The sequence below is a fragment of the Phycodurus eques genome, chromosome 7 (assembly GCF_024500275.1).
Source record: "Phycodurus eques isolate BA_2022a chromosome 7, UOR_Pequ_1.1, whole genome shotgun sequence".
In the NCBI taxonomy this organism is placed as follows: domain Eukaryota; kingdom Metazoa; phylum Chordata; class Actinopteri; order Syngnathiformes; family Syngnathidae; genus Phycodurus; species Phycodurus eques.
In genome coordinates this window covers 27,265,923-27,276,349 of record NC_084531.1, presented here as the reverse complement: position 1 = coordinate 27,276,349, position 10,427 = coordinate 27,265,923, and the positions used below count along the sequence as shown (strand labels likewise).

At 37.3% G+C, this 10,427-nt stretch overlaps 3 protein-coding genes across 3 annotated transcripts; 2 read left to right on the top strand and 1 right to left on the bottom strand.

Moving 5' to 3' along the window:
* The first annotated feature begins 41 nt into the window (after positions 1 to 41).
* On the top strand, positions 42 to 1,704 carry thrsp (thyroid hormone responsive). The gene has a single exon (XM_061681570.1). It carries the CDS (start codon positions 736 to 738, stop codon positions 1,126 to 1,128), a length of 393 nt encoding a protein of 130 aa, XP_061537554.1. The 5' UTR covers positions 42 to 735; the 3' UTR covers positions 1,129 to 1,704.
* A 134-nt stretch (positions 1,705 to 1,838) lies between these two features.
* On the bottom strand, positions 1,839 to 4,331 carry ndufc2 (NADH:ubiquinone oxidoreductase subunit C2). Its single transcript, XM_061681808.1, has 3 exons — positions 4,082 to 4,331; positions 3,013 to 3,156; positions 1,839 to 1,958 (listed from the first exon to the last, which is right to left on the bottom strand). The coding sequence occupies exons 1-3, from the start codon at positions 4,218 to 4,220 to the stop codon at positions 1,909 to 1,911; spliced, it is 333 nt and encodes a 110-aa protein (XP_061537792.1). The 5' UTR covers positions 4,221 to 4,331; the 3' UTR covers positions 1,839 to 1,908.
* A 984-nt stretch (positions 4,332 to 5,315) lies between these two features.
* rab30 (RAB30, member RAS oncogene family) lies at positions 5,316 to 10,392 on the top strand. Its single transcript, XM_061681807.1, has 4 exons — positions 5,316 to 5,497; positions 7,023 to 7,121; positions 8,120 to 8,387; positions 8,605 to 10,392. The coding sequence occupies exons 2-4, from the start codon at positions 7,029 to 7,031 to the stop codon at positions 8,853 to 8,855; spliced, it is 612 nt and encodes a 203-aa protein (XP_061537791.1). The 5' UTR covers positions 5,316 to 5,497; positions 7,023 to 7,028; the 3' UTR covers positions 8,856 to 10,392.
* Positions 10,393 to 10,427: the final 35 nt, after the last annotated feature.

The following is a 10,427-nucleotide window of genomic DNA, read 5'->3' as shown; positions in this document are numbered from 1 at the left end:
CTAACAGCAAAGTTGCCGGTTTTATTTGAACGTTTTCTTAAAATGCGAGAGTTTTAGTAAGCACATTGGTATAGATATTGTAACGGTAATTAAAATGACAATTTATACTAATACTGACTAGTAAATACTACTGATTGAAGACTCTAGATTGCCCTTAGGTGTGAATGTGCGCGCGAATGGTTGTTTGTTTCTATGTGCCCTGCGATTGGCGATTGGTGTAACCCGCCTCTGGCCCGAAGATAGCTGGGATAGGCTCCAGCACGCCCGCGACCCGAGTGAGGATAAAGCGGTACAGAAAATGGATGGATAATATGCCATATTTCACTACTTGTTTTTTAAGGCCGTTTTTTTACAGTGTGGGAAAATTTGTAGTCATTCAAACACCGGGACTGACGTTATCACATCCATCATATTCCAGTTACTTTTTCAGTGGGTGGTTTTGAGGCTAGTTATATACAGTACCATTACATTTACTTGTCATGTCAGGTTTTCCATTTTGCATAGATTACATAACATTCCTTATTTCATTACTCTCCACCCCCCCTACTCCACCCCCTTGTTTTTTTAAGCCCAACTTTTGCACTGTACCATACAGTAACACTGTTCAAATCAAACAAGAGATAAGCATTAACACCAAGTAGCACCCGGGTCGTTGCCAGACGAGTGGCATGATGTGCTTACGTAACCGTAGCGCTTGTATAAATCCGGACGAGTCCAGGAAACGCAGTCTCTTCGATGAGTGAAATCATGCAGTCGGCGGAATTAAATCGTAACAGCCTGCTGCTGGCCTTGAGGAGCTACAGCTCGGCGGTGAGTAATATGGAGCAGACGGTCCTCCTGCCCAGCCTGCTGCGAGACCTCCCCGCCGAGGAGGACCAAGAGGCGCCTTCCCAGGATTTGTACGGCGACTACCTGATGCTCAAGTCGGTGAGGAACGCAGTGGAGAGCGGCCTGGCGCACCCCGAGGACAAGAGTAAGTCCAAGGTCCGCGTGAGCGAGGTGCTGCTGGAGCCGGAGAGCCTCCTGCGCTTCCACCTGACCGGACTCTTCGCCGTCGTCAGCCAGCTCACGCGCAGGAGCCACAGGCTGACGCAGAAGTACCTGGACATTGTCGGCATCTCCAATTAAATGGGGACTTATTTTAATCGGTGCCTGGACATTTAAATCCAGAAGTTAATTTGTTGTGGAACATTTTTTTTTTTTTTTTAAAGGAATATGGTACAATGAACAAATATTAATGCACACACAACGACAGCAACATACCCTATGATTATCAGAACTCAATCTAAGAAAACCATCACATTGGACTGTGTTGATGCAAACTTTTGACCATTTTCTTGTATTTGGACAGAGGGGAAACAGCTTGGTTTCATCAATGACCCCGAAACTGATGTGAATCCACAGCATAGAAGTGGTCATTCTGACCCGTTTACACCAGTGAGCTCCTTTTAAAGTAACATCTCCCCCTATATTGTTTTGATTGTCCTTATACTTCCAATAGGAGTGGACTTCCAGGAATTGTTTGAAATGAAATGAGTAAAGGAACAGGTCACTCTGCTCAAACTGCCTTGCTCGTCATTCTTTCATCCACAATAGGGAAAGTGGTAAACAGTCCCAAGCACTGTCTGCATTTCCACTGCATTTTTGCACGGGTTCCCGCCGAAACATGCATCTGTTCTTTGGGAAATCTCGATACAGTTAAGAGTAAAATAATCATTCATACATAGTATACATAACTAAGAGTCAAGTACAAAAACAAAAAACAAAAAATACTAAAAAAGCACTTATTTTGTGTATTTGGACAAGCGAATAAAACATTGAACACGGAGACTATTGGATTATGTTATATTTATTTTTAATCAATTATATACAGGGGAATACTGGGCACAATGAATGTGACATGACAGCTCAGCGCACAGGAATGAAAGGCTCCACAATCTCAGCAAAGGTCCTCTTTTCTAGTGAGAACAAGAGCAAATATGTTCATTAATTGCATATGACCTACTACAAAACTCATTTTGGGGGGAAAATGTTAATCAAACAACATATTACAATATCCATTTTTTTTCCAAATTTGGTATATTTTTTTAACTTACTAAATTGAGCAAATGATACGTGACAATTTATTTTAATCTTAAATATTTGTATTTTCAATAAAAAATAATCTTACTTTCATCAGACCAAATAAGTTTATCGTACATGATGCACCACAATTATTTAACAATTCAATTATATTTTATTTATAAAGCACTTTAAATAACTACAGCTCAAACAAAGTCTCTATATCAGTAGAAGTTTAACAATTTATTCATTTAGAGAACAAAATTAAGTTTAATTTTAATAAATCATTCAATGTATTAAGTGTTTTATTTAATCTTTACAAAATTATTGATGAAGTACCACAATTTAATTTTTTTTTAGGGTAATATATTTGTATGATTGTATTCTGCCTTATTAAAATGCGTTGTTATAAAAAAGGGACAAATACACTACACGATATTACAAAAAACAAACTTCTAAATTGATTTGAACTTTTTACTATTAAATAGACCAAATTAATGGCAAACAGATAACATATGACTATGTATTTTTTTTCCAAATTTTGGATTATTTATACAAATTATCACATTCTTTACATGATTTGATAAATACATATTTAAAAAAAATAAAATTTAAAAAACTAAACTAAAAAAACGACAGTATATACTTTGTATTTATAGTTACCTATGGGCTATATGTAATATTAATTAAAAAAAAAAAGAGACATTCAAATTACGTGTAACCAGTTTTGTCTTTTTCTAGCATTATAATTTTTAAATGCGGGCACTATATAGAACCCTTTATAAATAAGTCAATAAGTACAGACATATGATGCATTGTACAGTAGTCCAATTAAATGGCTGCCAAAGTTATTTCAGGTCTAATGAAATCCAATGTAATCTTATTTTAGTATATATATATATATATATATATATATATATATTTTTTTTTTTAAACAACATATGAACTCACCCTTGGGTGCGAAATCTTCCGGGTGCAGTTTCATGTACTCGTTCATGTCTCGGTCCAGTTTGGCGTGCACGTAATTTTCATATTTAGTCAGGTGGTAGCCGATGAACCAGCCGATCGTCGCCATCAGGGCCTGTCGATGAGCTCCTGACAATCACAGGAGACATTAAAAGGCATTTTATTTCAAACAAGACATATTTATACACACAAATAACTTTCAATAAAAATGAAAATAAAAAATATCCAACTACCATTTAAAGCTTAAAAAAGCAAAAGTACAAAATTTTAATTACAGTAAATATATTATTTTAATGGGAAAAACGTTTTTAAAAATACTGTTTTGTTTATATAACAAATTAAAACATTTAAATCACATTTTGGCAGCCATTTCAGTAGCACTTAATACTCCCCGCCCCCCTCCATTGAAAAAAAAAACAAAAACACTTTTAAACCTTTTGGCCTGCAACCAATGCTTATTCTAACAATCATTTAATGTCAATATTTTTTTTATGAATAGGATAAAAACAACGTTTTTAATTTCCATCCCTTTATTTTAAAACAGGACATTATCTCATAGAAAGCAGAACATGCAAAAATAAATGGATGACTCAATTACTGGTTTGATCTGTAAGCATCAGAAAATGTTGATCATTGTTTTTCAAAGTAAAAACGGATGTTTGTAAACGTCTTATTTTGAATAAACACTGTTAATCAGTCTGCTTTCACGGAGGACGAGGGAAATCTTGAGAATATTTATTGTTGAGAGGCTTAAAATCTGAGGATTTGGACAATTTAATGTTTTTTTAAAAAAAGGTCTCTAAGCTATTTATCGATGATCAAGATTGTTATTAAAACAATTAGGGACCATAAACGGTAACAACAATGAATTTGCTTCTTAAAATGTCAGAATACATATTAAATGTAATTTTTTTTGGGTTAAAATCTTTATTATGTGACGATGCATTTTAACACGTTAAACACGTTGAGTCCTCTCTTCGAGGAGTGCTATGTAAATAGAATGTACTTCCTTACATGAATTGCTCCATTTTGCTAGCATGTTAATGGTGCTAACCTGACTTTAGCGGCGGCCTGTGGTTGATGGCGTTCTGGAGCATGGCGGTGCACCAGCCCACGCCGGCTAGCCACATCGAGTTTGGGTTTACGATGCCGGGCGGAGGGAGCCCCTTGCCCTCGTCCGGAATGAAGCCCATGGCCCACAAATTCCCAAAAGACGTCCTTCTGTCTTGTCCTGACCTCCGAGATTAGCGAGCGTCGTCCATTTGGCTTCCGCCTTCTGGAGGAAGTTGAGGCGGTGACGTCACGTTCAGACAGGAAGTCGACTGAAAACAAGGCAGGTGGAAAACAATAACAGTACATAGTTCCATTTTTTATATATTTTTTTAAATAAAAAGAAAAGTCTGGAAATATGTTTTTGCTGTTATACATTGAATATACTAATGCAGTTAAATAAATCTGTCGGGCCTTTTTATATATTTGTTTTTAAAGAAGCAGAAGAGTTTAAATCTATTCTTAAAATTTAAATTATTTTTAATTGAAGAGGTTTCATATTTTTTATTTAAAATAATTTAATCATGTATTTATTTAAAAATACAATATTTTTTTTAAGAAGCAGGGGATTTTAAAATGTTTTAAGTTTAAAAATTCCTTGTGTGTTTATCGGACACAGTTGGCAAAATAAAGATGATTCAGATTCAGATTCTGGTTAATAGTAATATTTGGTGATACTATATAATAATTCAATTGTCAGTAATTTTGTGTTTACATTAATAAGCGAGCTTGTGTATTTTTAATGAGTACATTATTTATTTTTTAAAGTTGAAATATCTTTAATAACCATGGGATTTTCTGGGGGGCTTTTTTAATTATTCAAATTTGTAATCTTATTTTTATGTTGTAAAATCTAATTTGTTTTATTTCTTGTTCAAGTTTTTATTTTATTTATTGTTATTCATGAGTATTATTATTTTTGTATTTAATAATAATAATAACAATTATAATTGATAATTATATGTATATTTAAAACAATTTATCCTGTTAGTTTTTCTATTGAAGGATCAAATTAGTTTACTGATTGATTGATTTATTTTAATTGTTTGTTGTATCTTGTATGTTTTATTTACATAAGCAAATTATTTTTCTTTATGAGTAATAACAAATAGCATAATAATTATTAGTATCGGTTATGTTTTCCTAGGACTATTGATGTTTTCCTTTCTTTCTTTCTTTTTTTTCCATCTAAGTAGAAGCAGATGAGTTTGCAGTGCAGTGCTCCGTTAGACGAAGACGTCATTGAAGTGCAGTCTTCCTCCTCCTCCTCCATCCAACGAAGGAGGATACACACAAACACACATAGGAGTTGTGCTACTTACTCCCGGCCAGCCGTGCTGTGTGTCGCCGCTTGATGAGGTGACCGATGCATCGGGAGTAGCCGTCAAAAGCGGGGACATCCCCGGTTTGTTCTACTGAGGTAAATCGCGGTCTTGTATTTTTTTTTCTCCCTCCACCGGGTTACATCTCCACAAAGGAAAAGAGCCAAAATGGCCTGGATAGAGCCAAAATGGCTTCACACGGTGGCTAGCTGCTCGTTAGCTATCCCCACTGTAGCCTCGCCGAGACGTCAACAAAGATGTTAACCATCCGAATTTAACGCATTTAACTTGGTCCGCTCGGTCTTGCAAAGAGGAAAATAGTGACTCCAATGACTGGGCAATTATGAAGCGTCACAGTACTGCTGTGTGTTTTTTTTATTTTTATTTTTTTACAGTTTTTGTTCATTATGGTTTCACTCGCAGAATGCAACGTTAGCTACACCTGATGCAAAATACAATGTGTACAAAGTACTTATTTTTTCTCAATTAGACACGGTGAAGCTCCTTCCCTCACTTCAACATGCAAAGATGCCACAAGATGGCGCCAAAGCAATATTTTTACATTAGACGTGGCTTTGGCGTGAATACAAAAACAGCTAATCGGTGATAAGGAGATAAGCTCCCTATCAAATATCTGTAAATTTGCTAATGCCGAACCACGAATATGCGGGTATTCACTGTATGTTGAAGAAAATTGAGGAGCCATCTCGTGGCATGTTGGTGCCAAAGAACTATGTTGAAGTAACGAGGAATTTCATTTCGACAAAAGAAGTGCTTTGTAGTGTCTAGTGGCTTCGATAGGCAACTATAATCTTTTTTGGGGGGTTGTGGGTGACAATCACTCATGGATTTTTCGTAGGCAGGGAAATGGTCGACAGTGGTGCCTCGAGATACAAGTTTAATTTGTTCGTTGACCATTCTCGTAGCTCAGAACACTTTTATCACAAATCATCTTTCCCCATTGAAATGAATGGAAATGCCATTAATTCGTTCCGCCCCCCCCAAAAAATAATTTTAAAAAAGTTAGTTTTTTAATTAAAATATAAGCACTCTATAATATTTTACTTTATAAACCATGCAGTAATAGTGTAATTAAATAGAATGTAAATAATTAAAATGTTTTGCCACATTTTGTTGCTTCAATTCAATTGACATTTTGCTGCACCTTCTGGTGTGTGTACCTTGGCCACCTGGGGGCAGTCTAGTACAGACTTACGGATATACATGGACACAGTCAAACCTCCTGAGTATTCTTGTAAAATTATGATTTAGTCTTGGATAGTCTATATTTTTCAGTAAAATATTTTTTGTCAGGTTATGACTTGTTTTTCCTGATAATATTATGACTTTATTGTTGTCAAACTCAGCTTTATTCATTTAGAATCACAATTTTGTTTCATTTATTCTCATAAAATTACCAATTTTGTCCCTAAATATTACCATGTGCATTACGTCTGTCTTCTGATTTTACATTTTTGTAAAAATTCCGACAGTTAATAGTTTTTTTGTGCCTCAACTCTGGATGCCATACTTCGCAGTCTCCACTTGGCCGCAGCTGCCTGTCAGTGTCTTCTTGAATGTGTCTGCTGTGATAATTGTACAATATTTTGTTTGTTCCTTTAGGTGAGCATGAGTATGGAGGATTATGACTACCTGTTCAAAATCGTTCTCATCGGGAACGCCGGAGTTGGGAAGACATGCCTCGTACGCCGCTTCACTCAGGTTGGTGTTGAGTTAATTTAAAAAAAAAATAATAATAAATACATCATTGATGTATTCATGATTCATTGTGTGAATGCTAAAGAGCATTTCACTTTTGCTCAGAAAAAAAGTGTATTATTATTTATTATTTTGGCAGATTTTTGCCACGCGTCCACATTCCTCCACTGATTCAAACCATTCCAACTCTCAACATATTCACAAAATCATGACATGCAGGGTATTGCTTTCCACATTCCCCAAAACTTTCCCCACATTTCCATATTGTCCACAGACATTTGGCAAAAAAGCTCCCCATCATTGCCATTCCAAATTCAAACTATCTCAGTACATCTATTTTTCACATTCCAAGAATTAGCCCATTCCCCAAATTCCCCATTTTTCACAATACAATTTCCAATTTTCACAATACAATTTTGAAATGAAGAGAGACTTTACACATTTACCTCCTCCTTCCACATTGTTTGATTAATTCCAATCATTCCAACTTCAAACTGTTTCGCTCATTCAGGACATTTTAGAATTCCCACTCCCCAAACTCCCAGATTTTCAGAGTAAATTTCCCAAATGAAGAGATATTATTTACCTCCTTCTTCCACATTTCTTGACTGATTCAAACCATCCCAACTTCAAAATCTTCAACTCACAAAATAAGCGATATTGAACACATCTACCTCATCCTTTCACATTTCTTGACCGATTGATTCAAACCATTCCGACTTCAAGTCTCACATTCAACATTTTAACGGTTCAGTTAAATCCACAGCATTTTACTGATATAATTCAATTCAAATGTATTGCGCATAAACGTGACATAAAATTTGTACCCAAATAAGTGTTTCAAAACCAACTGTTCTTGAAGATTCAATGCAAATCTATTGAATTCAAAAGTTAAATACAACCGAACTGTACTTGGGCAGTAATTCCTTCGCATACCACTAGAGGGAGCCTGCTTACCACACTAGCGAATGACTGCTCAGGTTTTTCCGGGCTTCTTTCAGGGCCTTTTTCCACCTGGCCAGGGGGCTACGATCGGGGTGGATTTCATGATTAAGACGGTGGAGATCAAGGGGCAGAAAGTGAAGCTGCAGATATGGGACACTGCGGGCCAGGAGAGGTTCCGCTCCATCACTCAGAGTTATTACCGCAGTGCCAACGCCCTCATTCTTACCTACGACATCACCTGCGAGGACTCCTTCCGGTGCCTTCCCGAGTGGCTGCGGGAGATCGAGCAGTACGCCAACAACCAGGTGGTGACCATATTAGTCGGTGAGTGTTTTTGGACATTCGTAACACGCGTTTATCCTTGAATCCAAACGCAACAATCTTGGTCTCTTGGAATTACTTGGGGTTTGGTATTATTACAGAGTCTATTTTAGGGGGACGCTGGAACAGATGAATGGTATTTCCTTTTTTTCAACGGGCAAAGATGATCTGTCTTACGAACGCGGTCACAGAACGAATGCAACTCATCAATCGCCCTCAGGTAACAAGATCGACCTGGCCGAGAAGCGGGAGGTGGCGCGCCAGCGGGCCGAGGACTTCGCCGAGGCGCAGAGCATGCTGTACCTGGAGACCTCGGCCAAGGAGTCGGACAACGTGGAGAAGCTCTTCCTGGACCTGGCCTGCCAGCTCATCCGCGAGTCCAAGCACAACAAGCTGGACAACAATGACGCTGCCCCCGTGCCCGGCGAGGGCAAGACCATCAGCTACCTGAGCTGCTGCAGCCTCAACTAGACATGGCTCCGTTTCCCGCCGTCGTCGTGGCGACAAGTCATGCCCAAGTCTCAGTATTCACCAGCAGTGTTATGCTAAACGCTCCGTCGGCCGGGTTGGATTTTGTTGCCGTTTACATTAGAGAATGTGTGTGTGTTTTTTCCCCTTAATATGTTGCACAATTGTCTTTCTGTAAAAGAAAGCTCTTTGAACATATATTCCATATCCTTGATAGCCAGTTTAGGGTCCCATGTACGCATATGCGCTTCGTCCTCCCTTGTTATGATAATTTAGCACACTCGTAGAAGGACTGTCGTACTATTATACTTGGCATACTAGTACAATTACTAGTGAGGCAAAACTGTACTAGTTGATATCACGCACTACTAGTACAGTGGACCCCCGCATACTCTCAGTTCGACCTCAATCTGCGGATTTGTTTTCCAATTCTTTTTCCTATTCCTTCTTTTTTTTATATATTTCTTTTTTCTTTTTGTTGTTTTTTTTCCTTGTTTTTCAAACCGGAAAACACTTAGTGGTACTTTTGGGGTTAAAACAAATATTTTCTTCTTTTCTTCCTTCTCTCAGTGCAATTGTAATGGCCGTCAATTCTCTGCAGATTTTTGCTATTCGCGGGATATAGGGACCAGGCCGGACCCTGAATAGTGAAAACTGGTAGTACTACCTACCACTCAAAATCTTCGATATCCAACTTAAGGTCCATGTACTAGTATGCTCCTTTTCCTCCCTACTAAGACAATTCAGCAGACTAGTAGAACAACTAGGGTGTCTTGCTACTAGTGTGTGTAGTTGTTTTTCTAGCCAGGATAAATAGTATACTCGTACTTTGACCTGAAGCTGGATATTGAATAAATGGGTACTAATACGTTCTTTGTCCTTACCAGTAAGACAATTCAGCGCAATAGTTTAATGGCAGGATATCAAGCATATGGAATAAATGTCCAAGCGGCTTTCCATACGCCCTTGCTCCTCGACAAACTGTGAAATATTTTGCCTCCTACTTGCTGCTACAGTAGGGTTTCAGCCACCGTAAATCAGCATTTGATTCCATTTATTATTATTATTTTTTCCCATTTCGTTTTTAGCCGTACTCTAGCTCTGGAAGGTTTTAACGGACTAATATTTAATTTTACATTTCTTTTTTCTTTTTTTTTTTTTTTTGTTGCCTCCGTAGCCACATAATTGTAACATGGCCGGCCTCCTGTCGTGTAATTTGTGTATAGTTGTGTTTCATTCATAAGCTTGCCAGCATGTTTTATGCCATAACAGCGATTTAGTGCTCATGTATTCATCAGAACTGTAACGTACTGTATTGCACACACATGCCGTATAACTGCACTCCTATTTTTTTTTTTTTTTGCTGTAACATTTGTTGTTGTACAAATTTAGCACTTTGCTTTTATACTTGACATGTTTTTATTTTGCAGTTACTTATTTTTAATCCAATGGATGTGTGGTTAACACTACGGGGAGGTTTTTGTGTATAAAATATACTCTAAATTACTCTGAATAATAATAAATAATCTGACTGACGGTGGTCTTCAGCATGCCCAATTCGAATGTATCTTGAAC